At 35.8% G+C, this 22577-nt stretch overlaps 2 protein-coding genes and 1 pseudogene across 3 annotated transcripts; 1 reads left to right on the top strand and 2 right to left on the bottom strand.

The window, feature by feature from the left end:
• Window positions 1-2369: 2369 nt before the first annotated feature.
• Window positions 2370-3806, bottom strand: LOC147478671 (putative F-box protein At5g55150). The gene has a single exon (XM_086586284.1). It carries the CDS (start codon window positions 3804-3806, stop codon window positions 2370-2372), a length of 1437 nt encoding a protein of 478 aa, XP_086442410.1.
• Window positions 3807-8919: 5113 nt separating this feature from the next.
• LOC147478670 (F-box/kelch-repeat protein At1g30090 pseudogene) lies at window positions 8920-11966 on the top strand (annotated as a pseudogene). Its single transcript, XR_015209068.1, has 2 exons — window positions 8920-9362; window positions 10278-11966. The product of XR_015209068.1 is annotated as an F-box/kelch-repeat protein At1g30090 pseudogene (transcript).
• Window positions 11967-12517: 551 nt separating this feature from the next.
• On the bottom strand, window positions 12518-21898 carry LOC147478669 (cullin-4-like). The gene is made up of 17 exons (XM_086582087.1): window positions 21522-21898; window positions 20032-20147; window positions 19585-19931; window positions 18734-18914; window positions 18199-18321; window positions 17769-18056; window positions 15676-15801; window positions 15385-15486; window positions 15246-15299; window positions 14415-14521; window positions 14231-14291; window positions 14014-14145; window positions 13778-13915; window positions 13329-13409; window positions 13159-13239; window positions 12983-13063; window positions 12518-12880 (listed from the first exon to the last, which is right to left on the bottom strand). The coding sequence occupies exons 1-17, from the start codon at window positions 21865-21867 to the stop codon at window positions 12767-12769; spliced, it is 2478 nt and encodes an 825-aa protein (XP_086438213.1). The 5' UTR covers window positions 21868-21898; the 3' UTR covers window positions 12518-12766.
• Window positions 21899-22577: the final 679 nt, after the last annotated feature.

The following is a 22577-nucleotide window of genomic DNA, read 5'->3' as shown; positions in this document are numbered from 1 at the left end:
CTTCAGGCCTTGTGCAGCTGCACCAGCTCTGTGCACTTTGCTAATACCTCACCACAATGCCGATTTCTTCTAAGCTAATAGTCTCTTTAGCTCAACTTAATCTTCAGCCTCCATAAGGCGTAGTAACACCTTACCCAGATGAATTTTCATAGAATTGAGTTCACCTGGTACACTTCTATTCCAGTTCTTCATTCTTAATTACATTGTTCCTCTCTTTCCAGATACCATGCACGTACTGTTGTACGCACTAGGGTTCTTGTGACTACATTTTAAGTTGAGCTATTCCTGCAAGTTCTGAGAATTAGAGTACCATTCGGCCTTTGAGTCCCTTACTTGACTGGTGAGACCTAGCTCCATTTTGATCATTGACCAGACTTGCTTAGCGATAGCTGCTAGAGCAGTCAAAAAGCAAGTGTGCTGAACTCTCTTTAGCTCAATCAATCAATCATTGAGCTCCTAATCTTGTCCAGTCCATTCTGAAAATAATTTACGAGATTAGAAAAGAATCCATCATATTGAAACGTTTTTTGAGTAATGTACTTTAAGCTTGTATCTTCACCAAAAAAGAAAGATATTAAGGAAAAAAATATATCACTTCACATGGTAAGGTATGTTCTTACATTTTCCATCATGCTCTTGCTTCTAATATTTACATGGCCCACTTGTGTTATTCTTATAGAATGATCCGATTGAGGAGTAGATCTCCTCAGGATCTCATCAAGGAGTGATGAACTAGTACTTGTTGGGTTGTCCTTTGCTACTGAACTTGGACTGGGAAATGCTGAACTTATCTGAGGCAGCTTTGGTTGGCAGGTTTGTGCTGTCACCCTGCATAAGAGACCAACTATTGAAGAACACAAAATGAATAATATCTGAGAAATGCATTGAAAGAAATTGAATTGGACTACAAACATTCGAGCATAGTGGCCAAAAACATATGAGAATATACTGTGTCCCTTTTTTTTCCGAGAATAACATATGTAATTATCGGTAAAAAAAAAAAAAAGTGACTCTGACTCTCTGAGGCGCACCAAAGGCTCACCAAAACCGTCCTAGAAATTCAACGTCAGCAAAAATCAAATTTATGACCCAAGTCAACTCTTGAAATAGGCAATAGTGAAACATATAGTAAAAAAACTTCAGATGCAAGAAGGAACGGGCCACAGTTTGTATATGTATCAAAATTATTAATTCTCGGGTTATCTTCCTGCTTCAGTGTTCAAAGACAAGATAAATGCATGGGCTTGATCAATGGAGTATCACGTTTGAAGAGACCTCTGATGTTGTCCAATTCCTATAATCCAGTCCCAAGATAAAGACTTAAATGTCTTGCTAGATGATGGTAAATAACTACTTCGTGCACAGCTAAGAAAAGAAGACTGCAGCACATGAAAACGAAACCGGCTGTCTTGCGAAAAACAACCGCCGTTGAGGATTTATCAAAGGTTAGTTGCAGATACGCTGAAAGCCAGAAGTAACTACACAAAAGACCGATCCAAAAAGAGGACGAGCATGATCTCTAAATGCCAATATGCGGAACATTCACTATGACTAGATAGTCAAAATTAAAGCAGGGTAATTATAAATGATGATTGTGGTAAAAAAACATCAAGACTGACCAAACATCAAATAGTGGATAAACAACCTAGACATTGTCCAAAAACATTCAAAATGCACCCTAACAGTCAAATAATCAAAACGACCATTGGCATACAAAAGGATACCACTAAGCTATTTTCTTACGAAGCTTCACAATTCAGATCATAAGAAGGAAATACTTTAGTTTAAAGAAAGGCCACTTCTTCAATAGTAGACTCACTGAATATGAAAATCAAAGATTGTATATCCTGATGACATGATCACTGAATATATAGAATTGTTTATATACAAATTGTTTGACATTTGGTACTAAATTATCGAAGGCAAAAGGACATATAAACTCGGAGGCCTCACTTATTACTGACAGTACCTTGATTTAATTCTCTTCTATCATAGTTCTGCTAAAAGTTACATACTTATCTACCATGAATGTCCATACGGAGCATACTTATTTAAACATATCTAAATTACAATGTATCAGGATGACATTAAACTTTCAAGAGTTTTTCAAAGCATATCATAGCACAAAATACAAACTTCTAATTTCTTAATGCTCTCAATGTATGATTACTCACTGTGTTGGAAAGAATCGGTTTATTAATTACTTCAAAATGATGCAGGTTCACTCAAGCTTTCTACGTGACTGGTCTTACAATTAAATTTTATACTCCAAGGAGGAGGAGGGCTTCCATCTTGAACAATACCTTCAAAAGTCAAAATAATTGAAGTACTTTTTACTACTAGTTTTGATACACTTTTATTACTAAACTTCAAAACATGTTCTTCATCAACACAGTCGAGGTAGGCTCAATCCAAATTGGGCGAGGCATGATGATGTCATCCGATTCGTAGTGTGGTTCAAATCTCTCATCTTCCAAATTGAAAACACCCATGTCATAAGGTCCAACTCCATTTTTCTTGATTATCTCGACATCCCAATAACCTATATGGTGATCATCAGTAACATAGATGTGATCCGGTTTGCATTGAGGGAAGTCTGAAGCTGATACAGAGAAAGAACCATTATCACCAAGAAACAACATACGACCGCAAAGGCTCCTCAACCTAACCCACTTAAGGTCAATAGGATCTAACTTGAACACACTGACACTGAATCCATGAGTAAAGTAATCACACTCATAAATGTTTCTATCATTATTATTGTCAACATCATCACCATTGTCATTGTCTCCACCATCATTAACATTATCAATGTCATCATCATCACTATCATTAACGTAATCATTGTCATGAAAGTCATCTTCATCAAAGTCATCTTCATCCTCCTCCTCGTCATCATCATCATAATAAGTCCTCTTCCTTAAAATTAGTAACAAGTTCCCAGATGATTCCACAAGATACTTGCCGGCAACACTATCGCAGATAAAAGGGCTTGGTGCCACAGTTGATAGTGTGGGACCATGAGGCTCATTGAGATCACAAGAAAAAACAACTCCGACGTGATCAACACAGTAAAACTGATCTTCATAATAAAGAATGTCTTCCATGTGATCATACTTTAATTCTAGTTTGGTCCAAGCTTTGTCACCCGGCTTGCAGAAAGCTAATCTCCCAAACCCACCATAGATTGCCATGACTAGACAATTCGGATTTGACAGTGGGTTTGATGACAAAACTGCCTTCTTCACATAAAAGGGTTTAGAAACTATAGCAGGCGTATCCAAAGTAGTCAAAGAAGGGAGATGGATCACTTTATTCCGTGGCAGAAAAGGATTGAGTACACTAACATCATTGTTCTCATATACTATTACCAACCATCCATGGCTAGAACTTAAGATGGACCTATTCTTAGGGACTGGTAATTCCCACTGGTAATGCTTCTTCTCGATGACATTGTACAAACTTTGTGTTGGTCCATCAGGGTCAACTTGGCTAGGAAGCATAAGTAAAGGAACTTGGCGGTGAATTGAAACACCACCAGGTTCATTATAAAGAGAACGATGCCATTGCTTACAAACAGCAGCAAAGTGGATTACATCTTTGACGTGGATAAACCTATTTGCAGCCAAATGTAAAATATGCTCCGGAAGGTCGGACCAGTCAACACATCTTCTACCACAAGATGGAGGAGGCGGGAGATGATCCAAGGATGGAGGAGTCGTTGGTATCAAGTCTTGGGTGATTTGAGCAGGTAGATAATCCAACTGTTTTATTAATTCATCCTCATCCAAGTTAATGACCTCCATAATTGGCGCACAGAAGAGAAGAAACAAAAGACATGCAAAGAGGAGGCTACGGAACAAGAAACGAAGCGGCAACGAAAAAGAGAGTCTTACTTATGGCTGTCAATGTGCCGGGACAAGCCCGAAATACGATTGAATCCGAACCGATAAGAATTAGACTTTAAATTTAGCCCAATAAGATTATTGAGTCAGGTTTGGGCATACATATGTCCGATCCAATAATGGTCTGCCCGAAATCTATAATAGTTTTATGTGTTTTATATTTAATATTATTAATATACCTATTATATTTATTGAAAGTTGACTGAGAAAATTTGAAACCATATTAGCTAGTATTGTGTTTGCCACACAAGAGATACGGTTCGATTTCTGCCTGACCCGAATCCAAACTTGCCCAATAGGACTTAGGCTAGGCTTAGACTCAAAATATCAAATATGATTTGGGCCGGACTTGGACCTAGGTATGTCATATTCAGGTCTGGCCCGTAACAACCCTAGTCGTACTCTTATATAAGGGTCGGCTCAAAATATCAAATATGATTTGGGTCGGGCCTGGACCTAGGTGTGTCATGTTCAGGTCTGGCCCGTGGACAGCCCTAGTCATACTCTTATATAAAGGTGGGCGGTATTTACACGGATTTTTGTAGGGGTGCCAATGGGTCGGTTTTGGATCGGGTTTTAGCGGTTTCAATTTGGGTTTTACTATTTGCGGTTCTATCGGTTTTGGTTCTCAATGGTTTTAGTATGAGAATTATAAAACCCAATCCAAAACCATTAAAACCCACAATTTTTTCATAAAACTGGGGTAAAAACCCTGATTTGAGTCTTTATTAGCTTAAAACCCATTGACTTTTTGAATTACGGCTAAAGCCCACCCCTTTTTTTAAGTTGTGAATTAAAAGTTTCCGCACGTTAAAATTATGGAATAAGGTCATTGACCCAATTAGATCACCTCCTTTAGCTTCTTCTAATACCAAATTTACCCTTTTCTTCTCTGTTTAGTTCTTATTGTAGTTTGTCTTCGAAAAATCTCTCTTTTATTGAGTTTGAGATCGTGATATGTGATTTCATCAATTGAAAAAGTTTGGGTAACATAAATTTGTTATCCATGTTTGGGTAATGAAGAAAGGAATCACTAGTGGCTTAGCAAGAAAAAGGTTAGATTTTTATGATGTTGGGCTTTTGATTTAATGTGTAAATGAGAATTGGTGTTCTTCATTTTTAAGTTTTAAGCTTGGTTTTGTTAAGGTACAGTGTACGTTTGGCTTTGTTAAGCTTCAAATACTTAAGAAACAAAATTTTTCTTGTTTGTTATGATGTGAATAAGATCTAGATAGAAATGTCAAAGAAGCAAGAGCTCTTATTGCAACACAAGATCAATTAGAGATGGTTACGACTTAATCTTATTGTTGCAAAGACTTGCACTTTCGCCTAGATATGAAGTAGCATTGGAACTCAATTCTGGAACACTTCTTTCGAATTAAGGAAGTGGCTAATATGCTTTAGGAATACGTTCTTAGCTATAAAATGGTGTATGATGAAGAATTGACTACTTCTTTAGACAATAGTAGTTAACAAGAGATTTCGAGAGAAAGAGTGAAGCTTCTTTCTGAAAATTCTTTCGTCAACCGATTCATCTGATAGACAGTCTTCACTCAAATGCTTTTTTGTTTCTGATATGAAGAAAAAGTTATGGTTGGACTTTGTAAACAATATGATAAAAAAGGTCAATGGGGGTAAATTATTCATCTCAATTTCTTTAGCAATTGTGATTTATGTGGATTGATTTGGAGGATTATTGGAATAAATGGTATCTCACTATCCCTATGCAATGCAGGTATTTGGTATTGGGTGAAGCTTGTTGCTATCTTGGATTAATAGAAGATACAATGGTTCTCCTACAAAAGCGAAGCCGCTACAATTCAAAGAGAAATCATATGATGTTATGAAGATATTTTTACCTTGTCTAATGCCGCTTTGTGCAATGACATGAATAACACCACTTGCCTCCTTAGAGGTCTGCATCAAGTTTCAAAGGGGTATTATCTTTGAGACATTGTTTGTATTTGTGATTCTTCCGAGCATTGGATAAATGCGTTGTTGTTGTTGTCTTTTTTTTTTTTGACAAACCGTAGTTTTCTGAAGGATCCATAAACTAAAATGGAAGAGCACTCATTAAATGAGTGAGGCGATGGTTTGAGTCCATCTAGATCCAATTCTAGCACCTTTTGGTGTAAAAGGAATAAATAAAACGTCGTTTGATGGTAGTATATGCATAAGAGGCCTCTTTGCATAGATGATTGATAACATTTGTATATGTATTATATTAGGTTTTGTATTAGGTTGAAGACATGTTTTAGATTTGTTTGCACACAAACAATTTTTGCATTACAAAAGTGAGTTAAAAACCAATGGTTTTGTGATGGTAAATTATACTTTTTACCATATATAGATGACATAGGTTTTATGTTTCACAACAACTCATCTTGAAGCATGGGATCCTTTTCAATGAACACCGACTTGGTAGTAATAGACAACATAATATTCATGTTGCGATAAAGTTAATGAGCAGTAGCATCCATGTTGCGATAGATTTTCCAATGCAACATCCCCGCCAGAAGTGCGTGGGAGTTGACAGTGGCTGTTGCAGTAGTAATATTAATATACAGTGCAACATCCATATTCATCTTGATGGTAGTATATGTACAGTCGATAGTATTTGTATGTGTTATGATCGAAATTTGTAGTCACAAATAAATGTAGTCAATAGAATCTATGTTGTTTTTGTGTATTTTTTAGTCATTGATATAATACTTGGTTAATTTCTAAACTTGAGGAACATTGCATTGTTTATCTTAGTTATGTGACAAAAGACCCGACATCAAGTGTAATGTAGGAATGCGACCTTATGACTTGAGTCTAGTGTTGCGTTGAGAGAATCGTTTTGACGCGCAACATTCATGTTGCAATGGGAGTTCAAAGTGGTTGTTGCAATAGTAATAGACAATGCAACATCTATGTTGCAGTTGAGTTGACATTGTAACATTCATGTTGTAGTAGAGTTGCCAGGGCAACATCCATATTGCAGTGGGAGTTCATAGTGGTTATTGCAGTAATAATAGACAGTGCAACATCCATTTTGCATTAGAGTTGACAGTGCAACATTCATGTTGTAGTACAGTTGCCAATGCAACATTTATGTTGCAGTAGGAGTTGTCATTGGTGATTCTTGCAGTAGTAATAGTCAGTGCAACATCCATGGTGTTGTAGAAGAGTTAATAGTGCAACATCTATATCACAGTGGGAGTTGATAATGGTTGTTGAGTAGTAATAGGCGGGCAATATCCATGTTCTTTGTAGAGTTGATGAGGCAATATTCATGTTGCAGTAGTTGTTGAAGTAGTAATAGACAGTGCAACATCCACGTTGCAGTATAGTTGACAGTGCAACATTCATGTTGCAGTAGTAATAGATAGTGCAACATCCATATTGCAGTATAGTTGACAATATAACATTCATGTCGCAGTGGGAGTTGGCAGTGGTTGTTGTAATATTAATAGACAGTGCAACATCCATGTTGTAGTGTTTGAGAGAAATTTCGGGAGAGAAATCAATAGGAAATTTTAAGGACAAAATTACCAATTGAAATTTCACAAAATTTCAAGACAAAATTCACGTGAGAAAGTTAAGCCGGGTTTCATATTTGGCGTTATTTGTTTTGTCTTAAAGGCCAAAGTGGTAATCTAACTCAAAAGTCAACCGGATGGGCTTTACACATAAATAAAAAATCAGATGTCTTTTATTCATAATTAAACTGGAACTGTGGGCTTTAGGCCCAAACTCTGCAATTTTTTTTATCGGTTTCAGTTCTAATTCGGGTCTTTATTATTTAGTATGATTATTAAATAATTTCAATAATTTAAACACTAAAACTTGTTTTTATTTTTATTTTTTTCTTTTCCTACGTGATAATATTTTATATATAATTAGAAATATATCAACAATCATATTTACATCAATCTATAAACATATATTAATCATACACGTTAAAATATTTATCATTCTTGCAATCTTTCGCTCTTATTTCTCAAAAGAATCTCGCACAATACTCTTGTTTGGTCGATGTCTTTCCATATAGACATTGCGTAGATACCTTGTATTCCCTCCATCCGTTAGTAGAGTGGGTGACAGATTCTGTTAGTGAGACATACGGGGCCACTTCTTAAAAAAAGGCGATTTGAATGGGAGATCTTCAGTTGAAGCACTACAAAAATTTTGTTATTTCATATGAGAAAAAGTTGTGGTTAGAAATTAATTCATCAAATAAAAGAAACAATAAATGGTTTATATATAACTAGGATTGAGATTCTTCAAGGATGTTCATAGGGCACACTGTTTTTTTTTGGTTTCTTTTAGTAAAGATGGATATGTTTAGTGAAAACATAATTTAGTTAATCAAGTAAAATTTTAAAGTACCATACTCAATGTTTCACCATTTCACATTCATCTTAAAAGTCATACTAGAACTACAATAACTTCTACCATTTCCTGCTAATAAAATGGTCAGCAAAATTCACAAACATGTAAAGGATGTGATAGCATAAAAACATGATTTCAATTCACTCAGATTTTGCATGAAATTGTGTCTTCCACCCACCCAAATAATGACTGAGGTAGACATGAATTGTATTGTCAAATTCTTATATAAATGCTCATGAATTCTCATATAGTCATGTAGAACAATGTTATCAATTCCATTTTCATTTTTTAAACCTCTGATCAATGGAATCAAATCATTTCTCAAATCAGATGTTACACTTATATAACTGTTAATGTATACGAAAAGAATCAGGTGTAATACATATGCAAGCTCTAGTTGACTATCAATGGATATGATTCATGAAGTCACGGCATTGTCCAAACTTCTTGTTTATATAATTTCAAAACAAACATTTAGTCCAGTGGTTACTGGTTAACTGGTTAACTGGTTAGTGGTTAGTGGTTAGCTGCCTAGCTGGTTAGTGGTTACTATGTCTTTGTCCAATTATTAAGTCAATATTGCCTACAAATCCTTGAAGTTGGAATTATTTGAAGGCAGTGAAGCTACATACATTCACCACGAAACTGAGCAAATCATCTCCCCTCTACGTTTCGCTTTAAGAATTAAGATACAGCTCCTAACACGTTACTGTTGATGCTGTTGCCACTTGTATAGTCTTGGTTCAAAGGGGTGGTCTACTGTTCAAGGTGTAGAGAATGGAAATTTTATAATCCTTGTCCTCAAAGTTATACTAAACAGTTCTGATGTACCAATTGTGAAATTAAAATTTGCCTTGCTTAAAAAGTTCAAAAAGGGTTTAATTGGAAAGTCAACTCAGGATGTCCTTAGATTCTCATTTAACGACTAACTGCAAGAAACAGTTTTTTTGTTCATCCTCTTTCTTTCAGTTGAGCTTATCAGCTGCTTTGTGCCCAGACACTTGGACTTAAAACTTAGACAGAAAAGAGGGAAGAAACACCTGAACACTCTGATGCCCATCTTCTTCATTGAAATTTAAGGTTTGTTCTAGTTTTTTTTTTGTAGAACAAGTTGTTATTATGCTGATAATATCTAGTTTTCTGTTTAACTAGTATCTGTTATATACTTAATTTGTGTACTGAGACTAAATATTGAATCTTTTGTATCATAGAGACTCTGGGCATGTTTTGTTTTAAGCTTTAATGTTGTTTAAACTATAGAGTTAGGAAAAAATTCATTTCTGTACTGATTTTTGCGTGAGTTTTTTGCTGAACATGGTTTAAGTAGGGAAAATACTAGCCCATGTGTTGTTTCCTAATTTGGATTTTTTGTATATCAGACGTTGTTTCCTAAAGAATGGTGGTTGTTGAGCTATTTTATGGTTGTTCTGTAGAACTTGGGCTGTTTAGTAAAGGAAGAAAGTTCATCTTTGTTCTGTGTGTTAGTTCTGAATTTGAGCTCTATAGGGAAGGAAAGTTCTAGTCTCTTGTTGTTGGATTGGGCATGTGAGTTTTGTGTAGAAAAAAATATGAGGGGAACTGTTGACTGGTTGTTTAAAGTTTTGAATATGAGCTGTATGGAGAAGATCGATGATTCATTTCTATGGTTTTCCTTAAAATTGGCTTTTTGCGTTCTGTATGAAAGAAGATTTAAGGAAAGAATATGGTATTTTAGGGGGGAAAAGGAAGGTCCAGAGAAGAAACAAAGCACATTTTGGTTTGAGTTTTCGTTTGCATTAGTATTTTGATTGAGAAAGCAATGAAATATATATATAGCTAACCTGAAATCTTTATATGTTCTTTTTTATTGATTCTATGTTGTTTGGATTTCTCTTTGACTTTTTGTACATTTCTTGTAGTGTAAGAAATAGAAGCTAGTTTTAATAGATGAAAAGTTCTAATAAAAAAATTGATGTAGGAAATCTATTTATATCACCTTATATTTTTTAATCTCAGATTTGGTCTTTGGTTGACAAATATTGATGCACAGATTCAGGGATAGATTTGCAAAACCTGCATTTCTTGTTGAACTTGCTGACTGGTCTGTTTTGTTGGGCTTCTAGACTGTATTGGATGAAGCAACAATTTAGACAGTGAAAGGCAGTGCACATCTCTTACTCTTTGAAGCAGGTGGAACTGTTAACTTGTTAAGCTATCAGAAAAGGATAAGTATCTGAATTTCCCTTCATAAGAGGAAGATGCAACACGTTCGATTTTCATGCCACCAGGCTCCAGTGCAAAAGTTAGGAGATTCAAAGATGACACTATCACCTAAATTTAGAGTTGCTTCAATCCAATCATCATCCATTTTACAACTGAGTACTGAATCCCAATTAATAGCTGGAGGAGGAGGACCCCTAATTCCAGGTCTTCCCGATGATGTTGCACTTGACTGCCTCCTTCGACTTCCAGTTGAGAGCCATCCATCCTGCCGAAGTCGCGGTGCAAACGCTGGCATCTGCTGCTAGGCACTAAGGAAAGGTTTTTAGCGAAGGAAGGAGTTAGGCTATCAAGATCCCTGGCTCTTCATCTGTACCTACCAAAAATGCACCTCAAAGATTCAGTGGCAGGTCCTTGACCTAACTAATTTGTCTTGGCACACCATTCCACTGATGCCATGCAAGGAACGGATCTGCCCCCATGGTTTTAGGTGTATTTCCACACCCCAGGAAGGAACCCTCTTTGTCTTTGGTGGCATGGCATCCGATCTGGATACTCCCCTTAACCTGGTACTAAAGTATGAGATTCATAAAAACCGTTGGAGTGTGATGAATAAGATGACCACTGCAAGGTCATTCTTTGCATGTGGTATAATTGATGGGATGGTTTATGTCGCTGGAGGTAACAGTTCAGACCTTTTGGAGCTTGAATCAGCTGATGTTTTAGACCCCATCAAAGGAAGTTGGCAGCCTATTGCAAGCATGGGTGTTAATATGGCGTCCTATGACGCAGCAGTACACAATGGCAAACTTCTTGTGACTGAAGGCTGGCTATGGCCTTTCTTATTCTCACCTAGAGGTCAGGTTTACGACCCAAGATTGAACTGTTGGGAGACTATGTCTGCCAACCTGAGGGAAGGATGGACAGGATTAAGTGCGGTAGTTGATGGTCACTTGTTTGTGGTCTCTGAGCATGAAAGGATGAAATTGAAAGTTTATGATGTGAAAACTGATTCCTGGGAAGTAGTTGCAGGTTCCCCTGTACCTGAGCAGATACGCAAACCATTCTCTGTGAACTCTACTGATAGCAGGATCTTTGTCGTAGGTTGCAACCTTCATGTTGCTATTGGTCACATGAGGAAGCTACATCTGAAATGTACCTCGGGAAAGGAATGGTGCTTCTTTGTTGAATGGAAAATAGTGAATGCACCAGAGACTTTATGCGGATGGTCACCTGCTACCTCTCAGGTTCTGTTTGGCTAGTCATGTATTTTTCATTTTTATGTAATTTACTAATGTGTATGATTTGTTAGCATGTAAAACCATGGTGTTCATAAAGTCTGTGAGTGGTGAGTACGTCATGAAAAGAAAAGAGGAAAGAGAAAAAGTAGCGCATGGCGCAAGCAATTTAATGAAGTGTAAAGTTGAAAATTGAATATACATTTTGTTATATTCTTGATTATTTCGGAAATGTTTCCCTTATTTATGCTCCCTCTCGAATACACATCGAAAATGTTGAGTTCATTATACTAGTTTCTGGATTTCAAATCAGAAGTAGGCTCACTTTTTAAGGTATCAAAATTCAAACATGTCTACTTACAGAAGTAAGCTCAGATAGAAAGAGGAACTCAGGAAGTATCTTCACTCTTCAGCCTTGTTTATGGCGCTATATCTGTTTCTTGTGAAAGTGCAAGGTGAAAAAAACTGGTCACAGCTCAATCGTTTAAGTGGTCTGCAGTAAGAGCTTCTCTAGCTACGTGTACTCATAATCAACAGTTGCATATTTACCGCATGCAAGAAACCTTTGCTCAAGAATCTAGTCTTTCCTTGATATCCCCTAATCCCCATGAGTTGCATATTTATACAGAGATACGCAATTAAGGTAGGTGTTATGGGGGCAGTTGTGGTAACTTGGCAATCGGAATGTTACAACTTACAACTTCACGTCTCATACTAGTCAGGACTATCAATCATTTCTTCCTTCTTTGGAGGTGTAAAGGATACATTTAAGGTTTACTACAGTTATATAGCTAAGAATTACACAAGCACAAATTTTATTAAGCTTGGATGAAGATGAAGAGCTATCCTTCTGATAGAATCCATAAGAGGAAAAATTTATAGCCAACAGAAAAAGTAAATATACTTTACAATTACAGTATACTGAAACACAACAAAGCTAATTCTAAATGTGTCTGTACACTGATTTGGTAAGGGACCGATGAACCCCAAGATATAACGGTAGCTTCTTGTCTCATTTACAGACAAAAGGCAATGCAAGAAAATGGATCACGCGAGGTAGTTGTATATCTGGGGATTACTCTTGTCCCTCTCAAGGTACTCCCTGTCAATGAGGCTCTCAATCCTTTTCTTCAAATCGGCTGGCTTTATTGGAAATTTGAGCTGTGTTACAAAGCAATTTAGCAGATAATTAAATTGGTATGCTCCACTTGCCAGTCAAATTCAGCCACCAAAATCGCTAAAAAGTAAACATGAATTATTTACCTGTTGAAAAAGCTCAGTTATCAAGAGTGTGTGACTTAACACTTTTCTTGTCTTCATGATGCGAACAATGGCAGCATCAACCTGCCATACAACCAACAGAAATCCATATATATAGAAGATGTTGCAAAAGCCAGGCTTCAAAGTGGAGAGAACAAAAGATATTAATGAGGCTGAACCTGATATTGACGATCCTGAAAGACTCTTTCAGTAGTGCTTGTGTTCTCCTCCACCGTCTCCTTCAACTGGATTGCATTTACCTACTCCCAGAAGAGAGGTCAGTTTGAGCTTCAAGAACACGACTTGGTGTTGATCTTTAAAATAAACTAATAAAGCAATGAAGGCAAACCTTTATGCGGTAGAGAGGAGCACTGAATTCGTCATTGAACACGAAATAGTCATTGTCCTCAACTTCTCTCCCTTTAGGAATCTGTACACTCAGTAAAAGTAGTAAATACAAGACCTATCCCTGAGATGCAAGACCTACCCCTAAGGCTACTCAAACCAAGTGCTTAAAGCTCATTCTATGAAGTTAATAATTTCAATAACATATTAATTAGGACACAGAATTTTGGCTTTCAAAAATGATAGAGGCGGTTAAAAATTAATTCTTCTATCAATCATTTGCAAATTGTGAAAAAGGAGCATGAAGGTAAATCTTCACATTTCACTTGAACCGGTAATTCAACTGCACTGAAACACTGTACCTTACAACATAACTTGGTATAGGTAGCAGGAAAAAACACAGCTTCAGCCTACTCCATCAAGGAATCTTGGCTACAATAGTTTGAAAGTTACCTTTTGAAGCACGCGAACTTTTCCACATGCAAGGGACTGGAGAGTCCTTCTCAATTCTTTATCCTCAATTCCAGTAGATTCTTTGATGTCTTCAAAGCTGAGCTTTTGGGCATCATTAAAGAGCATCAACACGACAGTCTGGAGCATCATTTGTCCAAAAAAATACACTAAAAAGTCAGTACCAATGAGCAGTGAACAGGAATAAAGCAAATACATTCTTAGGAACAGAAACCCACCTGAAATAGAGACACTGCCAACTCCTTTTTACCTTTTGGAAACTCTGCTTTCAATACACAGTGACCTAATGAGTTTTGCCACATCAAACGCCTTCCGCTGTACTTGCTTAAGTAAAACTCCTTGAAGATGTCCTGTTGTAGAAACAAGAGCATGAGAACATGAAGAAATTCCTAGTTGTTTAGAAGTCCAAGCACACTGCAAAATGTATGGCCAAACCTGGTAGACATTCAATTCATGTGGAAGCCGAATGTCCATTGGGGGATAAGTAGGCCAGTACCTGCATCACAGCAATTAAAAGAACAATATTAGAATCTTTAATGAAAAGGTGCCCCAATAAGGGTTACATTCTCGAAAGGAAATCAAACAAAAAGAAGTGCAACTCAAAGCAGTTTTGACCTACCCAGTTGTTAGGACGTGGACGCTCAACTCAATACCCGATGGAAGCTTTGTCCTGGCTTGGGAGGATTGTTTAAAGGACTCATTTATCTCTTTAGATAATTCAATGTCCTGCAGAAATAATTTCATGGCAATGTCAAGAGGATGTACAATACGATATAAACATATATTTTCCTAATGGTTTCACAATTTGCAACTAATAACAAACAGTACAAACAAGAACCTTCCAGCCAACCCCATAAATGGAAAATGCAAACAAATTTTTACTGTATGCACATATGACTTTGTTACAAGTAGTGACACAAGCTCTATTTAGAACATACTGCATTAAGCATAGGTAGCCATACCACTAACCCCATACAATTTAAAGGGGTTGGAAATTTCAAACTAATGATCTTCTGCTGGGTAATCCGTAATCTATACCCAACAGAAATACATATATAAATAAATAGTTAAAATTCAGAAAATTCTATTGCCATTGAATTAGACACAGATACGTCCGTTTTTTATGAGGCAACAAATCCTGATTGAATTTAATTTATCAAGCACACATCCAAGATATGTACTGGGCATCAAGGTCCTGACCTCACAAACCAGTCCACATGGCACAGATTCTCTTTTATTTATTTATTTTTCTTTTTCTGATAACATGGCACAGATCCAAAAGTTGTTTTACAAGGTTGAAAAGCTCACATGATTTTGTATACATCCCTTTACCATTTATTTACTCTACTGAACTTGCAACTACTCCATGTCAAAAAACAACTATTATAAGACAATACACTTGTTTCTAATTTTTCAACCAAACTAGAAAGGGAAAAGAATCCATGCATACCTTGAACATTCCTTCTAATTTATTCGTAAACTGACTCCCACACTCGGTCTTCAGCTGAAAAATTGACAACACCTTGCCGATCACATCAACAGACAAAATGTGCTACAGATAAATCGGCAATAGAATGTTTGTTAAGTACCTTAGATATCATTGACTTCTCTGCATCAATGGAGGCACTCTTTCCTAGGAGTAACCGTTTCGCAAGATCCTTCTTATAGAATGCTTCGAACACATCTTTACCCTTCAGAATCAGAAGAAAAAACATGAGATACTAAGAACAATCTCTTAGGAAGTACTAACAATGTTATGATGATCAATACTCATGAAGAGAATAAACAGTAATGCAAGAGAAGCCATGAGGACTAGCAAACGATAATATTCAACTGCAAACCAAAAACATCAAGTTCTTCCAATGAAATGTGCACACTACCTGTATAAACCTAAATAAAACCAACACTTTGTCAAGCATCCCCTCCAGTTCTTCTTCAGAAGTACCCTTATTACCAGCACGAAGCTTCTCGTCCAGAAACTTTGCAATGAGCTCTGCAGGTCGATTCTGTCAAGAGAAGCAGATAATGATACTCCAGTTTAATTAGAGTCAAATACAGGGGCTGTTTGGCAACCATTATAAGTAGAACTAATTATGTTTTTATAATAAATTTTATCACAAATGATTTTGACAGAAACCTTTATGGATTAAATAATACCAAACAACCACATATTAATCACATTTTGATTTCATGACCAAAACAAAAATGGAAAGAGAATATCACCAAAAGTGAATAAGAATGAATATAAGGTAACTCATTTCAAGGGCAGAGTTCCATAATTTTTATTTTACTTTCTTTAAGCTAGTTTTTTTTTTCGTTTATGTCTCATTTTGAGAATTATATAATTGTTTATAAAATATTTTACCAGACAAGTTTTTTTTTAACCAAAATCAATTGTGAGAATCATAATAGATTATTTGCCATAAAATGGATTATGGTAATGGTTACCAAAAGGCCCCATATTGAAGCAAATACTAAAGAATTTGATCATCCATAATCTAAAATGTTTGTTTACAAAACCCAAAAATAAAATAGAATAAAACCAAAAGATACTTGGGAAAAAACAAAAAACTGATGCAGTAACAAGCCAGCAAACTTCTTCCCGCCTTAAAATGTAATGATCATCACAATTATCCCTAAAAACTCCATTAGGATAATGTCCATGAAATAATTGGGTAAAGTTATAGCTGGTATGTTCACATTTACTTATTTAAAGGATTCTCAAACTAGGCTCCAAGTGGCGTGGAGCAATCCCTTATCTAAATTCCTCTATAAAACTACATATCCCACTGCCAACTTTTTATCTTCTCTCTGACATGTGCATTGATTTTTTCTTATTTATTTATTTGCTTTGATATGGAACGAGATAACTGTATCCCAAGTTAGGATCTAGTACGTAGAGACGAGATAACTGCCCAAGGAGGGAGGTTCACCTTTACTAATAGTAAAAGTTAGGATAAATATTTTTACTTTTGGGTTATACTATGGGGGATGGTTATATGAACTCCACTAAAACGAACTCCAAATGAACTCCACCACTTAACTCAATGAACTAGAAGCTGATTTTTGGTGGAGATGTTTTCCACACAATAGAGATCATCCTCACAAAAAATCAGCTCATTTGAAGATGTACAACCTCATCAAAAATCATTTAGAAAGTTATGAAATTATCCAACGGTCCAGATTTTTTAATTTCGATACAATTTTTGACAAGGTTAGACATATTCAATTGAGCTGATTTTTGGTGGGGGTGTTCTCCATCATGAGATGTACACATCCACAAAAAATTAGTCCTCAGTTCATTTTGTAAGTTCATTTTTATGAGTGGAGTAACTTTGGAGTCTCTATAAGGTGGAGTTCATATAACCATCCCCTACTATATGTCTATATCAATTGTCAGGTTAATTCAAGTAATAATGAGGAAATCAAGGTAGGTGGAAGAAAATAAATTAATCATTTGATGTGCAAAGTTAATTAGGGAATAACAAATACCGGTACACAATGCATCTAGTATCTACTTACATAGCAGAACGCACAAATGAATTTGTTGGTAGAAATGAATAAATAATACTATTTATGCCACCTTGATATTAGCTATATTTTTAATTAGGGAATAACAGATACTGATACACAATGTATCTAGTATCTACTTACATAGCAGAACGCACAAATGAATTTGTTGGTAGAAATGAATAAATAACACTATTTTCCTTATGCCACCTTGATATTAGCTATATTGTTGCTTGACATGGAGCGTATAGAAAGGTTATACTTCAATACATCATTTGTGCAACATATCATATACATAATAGTTGTTTATATTTCTGTTATCATCCGAAGAATCATTGAATTAAAAGCGGGATTAAAATAATTAACAAGTCAAGTTCATATAACAATGCATATGAAAAAGTGAAAAGTTTAATTTCTGTTGACAAATTATCCACATCATACGAATAAAGAGGGTCACACTCACCTGACGAAGATTGATCAGATGCTCAAATGCATCCTTAATTGTGTTGGAGAACACATCATTACGAGAGAAACTTTCTTCCCATATCATATCAAGAGAAGCTTTAAATTCCAAAAGGGAGGATACTAAATCTTTGTCTTTCTCTTCATCCATGATCATGCCCTGCCCAGTACCACGGATGTACGAACTAAGTGCCTGTCTTAACAATTCAAAGGCATTAACCCTTGAAAACAGCCCATACAACCTCCGTAGGTCCTCAATGCGATTTCCATCCATAAGCATGGTGAATCCCTAGGCAATACATAGAACAGTGGTTATTTTATCCGAAACTATAAATATAATATATATGAAGTGTTGAAATTCAGAATTATTTAATAAACCCTATACCCATTTTTTTTAAAAAAACATGTACAAGAATGAATAAGCATTGCACCTTGTCAAGAATTGCCGAGATATGACTAACTAGAAGTTGCCTTTCTGCAGTTGCCACTAGTGGCTTCCTTGTAGTTGCATCTAGATATAGCAAGCATCTTTCGTGTTCTTCATGCAATCTCATCTGCAAGAAGACATCAAGGAAAAAAAAACCAAAATGTTGGCTTCAGTCATGTGATTTAGAATGAAATAACAATAAAAAATTGTGAAGTGTGTTTTGCCCACAGGGTGTTGATAGGCTTCTATCATCCCCATCTTACATTATAAGTTGTTTTTATTAACATTGTTGTGTCTGTCTTCATCAGCTTGGACTTTTGAGTAAAGTGGCCATTCACATGGCATAACAGAAGTAAGTGCTGAGAGACCAAAGGTCAAGCCTCAATTCCAGCGCTGTCACTGATGTGGCAAGGGGTGTAGTGGTGTGTGACTTGTAGTTTTGGAGTAAAGTGTTAATTTAGTACATGGAAAAGACGCACTATAGAATTCATAATGGATCACGAAAAACTAATGGTAGGGGAATAGCACAAAGAAAGCACCTCCACATGCTTCAAGTAATCTGGAACATCTGACAGCTGCATGTACTTAACACCTTCTGTAGCATAAAATTGGGATGTGCAATCCAGGAAAGGCTTCTCAAAGCTTTCTGAGTAGATCCCTAGAGCAGTAAACATCTTCAAAAGATGGTTAAGAAGTGCCCTGTCAATAGCTTCACCTAATCTGATAGACAATATACAATTCACAACATAGATGAAGCTACATGAATATTATAACTTCAAGAGAAAAAATTAACAAAATAGAATAGAATGGAACAGGAGTAATAGAGGTGGTGGTAACTCGTGCAACCGTATTTCACATCCCAAGTGAAAAACTAGCCTGGGCTTAAAATCTGATACAAACTTACAAAAGAAAGACAACGGAAGAACTTAAGTTCCGGGACCTTCATAATTAGCAATACATAAAATATTATAACAATAACTATAAAGTTCTTTAATGTCAATACTTACTAGATGATATAGTTCACAATGTGTCTGGGAAATACAAATGATGGCAAGATAAATTAATGACGATAAAGATGACTATTAAGTAGAGGTACATAATCACTCTAGTCCTTCATTCCAACTATTACGGGATAGGATATACATTAAAATCGATAGAAGTATTTCTCCCAAATGACATGCCAGTGCCTAATAAGAAGTAGAAATCATTGGTTGATGCATAATTACTAGAGGCGGAATTTTCATTAGGTTCAGCTCATGCTCCCCAGTACCAATATGGAATAAACTTGAGTTTCAGACATGTGCATGGCATGACATACTGATTAAATCCTGCTAAATTTGATCTCATCATGCATTATAAAATTAATGGTCCTTACAGCTCTCTAGATTACCTTTCCTTCTCTATCAACCTTAAAAGACCTGTCACTGTTCTGTGCTCAACTTCGGGAGATAAAGAAAGATGCTTGCGGAATAGATGCAACCCCATGTCCCACAAAGATAGTACGTTTGGCGTTTGTTTGACATAAGTTCTGTCAAGAACTAAGGCTATACCACGTATCATCATTATCTGGTCACAGAGATCCTGCCAGCATTTCTCCACGAGAGACAAAAATACCACTAAATCCGGGCTCTGGCCAACCAAGGATTGTAGTGCTCGGGATATGTGTGCTTCACATTCCTTCTCAATTCGTTGATAAAGATCACCACCCATTTTATGCAGGCAGAGATTATCGACAGCCTAAGGACATAACAAATGACTTCACATCAGTCCCATCTGTATACTTAGTGGAAGAAATAGTATTACAGTATGTAAGAAAACATAATGTGGAAAGACCTGCCTGATAAAGATCCTCAAAGTGAGAAGGAGTTGGTTGTTTCAGAAAAATGGCACTAATTGCAGACTTCAATGTGATCCAAGTATTCTCTTCGAAATTGGTAGGCAGCTTTGGTTTACCTTAAGCATAAAATATGATGAGATGAAGGAAGAAGATATCATGTAGCACACTAATTTGAACTATAAAAGAGGTGAGCCTTTTACTACTTAAAAGTTTAAAGCAATTCAAGGTGACACAAACTAAAATTGTAGAAACTCTTTTACAATTAAGTATTTTTCCTACGGGAAAAAAATGTTATCTATCTATGCAGCATGTTTTACTTGAGATAAGGGAGATTTACCAAGTGAAAAATGAAATCAAGTCTTGTTATCAGAGTAGAACACTTTCTAACTCAGTGTGCTAGAATACAAGGTTTTCAGACAAAAGAAGATTCACAAATAGGTAAACTCAACAGCGCTTGCAGAGGACATAGGGCACTGGAGAGAAGGTACACACAATCCTAACATATTCTGGTTCAAAAGTTTAAACAGCTTCTAGATGTCTGTACAAGGGCATAATTTCCAGTTTCCACAAACTGACTAAGCTATAAAAAGGAAAAGGGGGGAAACAAGAGAAAACGAGAGGTTTTTTTTTCCTCTCATATGTAATGGAAGAAAAAACAAGGCACGCAATGTTTGACATCCATGGTTGACTACTGTGATGAGATAACCAACACAAAGTAAGAGAAAATATCTGTCTCTTGAAAATAACTTTTATTCTTAAAATAAGAGTAGCCCTCCACCCGAATTACAAACGAAATAATCAACCTCACACCTAATGCATCCACTGAAAAAAATCGAATGAAGCTATAGAATGATGATTCTCTTAATGTCTGTGGAGGTATAACTTTTTCTTTGTTACCACTCCTTTCTTTACTCGGCCTTTTGTAGGTATTTTATACCTACCAACTTTATGAATGTGTCTTTGATCGTAAATCAAGAAGGAAGTGCTAAAATTTTCATTACAAAATTCTTTCGTCCATAAAGTTTATGTGTTAATACTGGTGACAAACAGAGCTACCAAGATTTAGGAAAAAATAATAATCCAGAATTAAACGGTTTAAAACCTTTAATGATAGTGACAAATGTAGGATATGCGAATGAGTTCTTGTACTAAACTACTAACATTCATTCGAGATTAAACATTTCCACACTTAAAACTAGGTTATGAATCTAGAAACCAAAACAATCTACGCCATTCATTGTACTAATCAATTTGCATTTCAAATGCAACTACGACAAGCGTGTCGCATATACATTCAATCGACTAATAAAGATCTACGATACATTACAGCTGAATTTAAACAATTCTAATCATTGCATCTTTAAAAAAACAGTCTAATTCACAGATCAACCAATCAAATTCACAATATTCTACAAAAAAAATCAAAACTTTACAAAAACCCAACCTAAATTTAAAGAAAATAAAACAAAGGGGTAATAAAGAAAGCATACCTTTATTAAGTTTAATAACCAATTGTTTTTTAACAGGTTGAGGAACAGTGGCTTTTTTTCTAGATAAATTGGAAGCAACAGTTGTAGTTGTTGTAGTTGTAGTTGTTGTAATGATGGGATTGTTTTCTTCATCAACAATCATAGAAGAAGAATCAACAACAAATGGATGGTCTTCAAAATGTTGAATGCCATTTTGTGATTTGGCTTTCTTCATTGTTATTGAAAATGGCCCACTACTACTACTTGTACTATTTCCACTATTTCCACTACTACTACTACTACTTTCACTGTTGTTGCTGTTGTTGTTGTTATTGATGTTGTAATATGGACGCTTTGGGTGAGACATCAATCAACCAGAGCGCATCGTTAAAGAGAGGAAGATAGAGAAGAAGAAGAAGAAGAAGAAATAAGGAAAAGGCTAAATGTGAGTATCGTGATATTTCACGATATGTTGTTATATATCGAAGATTTTGTTATCGGTATGGATGGATATATCAAGATATTTTTAATTTTCAATTAAACCATATATTAGACGATTAGGAATTTAATTAGGATGGTCTGATGGGCTCATTGGCAAGTCTTATTAAGTTATACTAGCATTTTGGGCACGCTCTATGAGCGTGAAATTGAGAACTGTCTAATGAACCAAACCATAAAAGCAAGCCCACTAAAAGCCCAGTCCATGTGGCAATGTTGATTTAAAAAAAATTGCAACTGAATCCTAGTCAAAATAAGCCTAACCAAATTGCAACCGATGCGCTGTTTTTTTTCGCACTTATTTTATACTACCTATCCGAAACCAAAATCAATCGGGTTAATAAAAAAACCCCGATTCCAAAATTCAAATTTGAATCGATCATAAATTTTTTAATTCCCAACCCGATTTGTTGCTCTAGATGTAAAGAGGTCCCACTAACCCACTAATTTAGACTAAATATGTAAAATTTGGCGGGATAAAAAAATATGAAATAATTTCTGAATTTTAAAAGAGCGTGAAATTGAGAGTTGTCCAATTAACCAAGCCAGGAAAGCGAGCCCAACAAAAGCCCAATCCAT

The sequence above is a fragment of the Coptis chinensis genome, chromosome 9, assembly GCF_015680905.1.
Source record: "Coptis chinensis isolate HL-2020 chromosome 9, ASM1568090v1, whole genome shotgun sequence".
Classification (NCBI taxonomy): Eukaryota; Viridiplantae; Streptophyta; class Magnoliopsida; order Ranunculales; family Ranunculaceae; genus Coptis; species Coptis chinensis.
The sequence above is the reverse complement of the archived record's forward strand: the minus strand, read 5'-3'. Positions and strand labels throughout refer to the sequence as shown.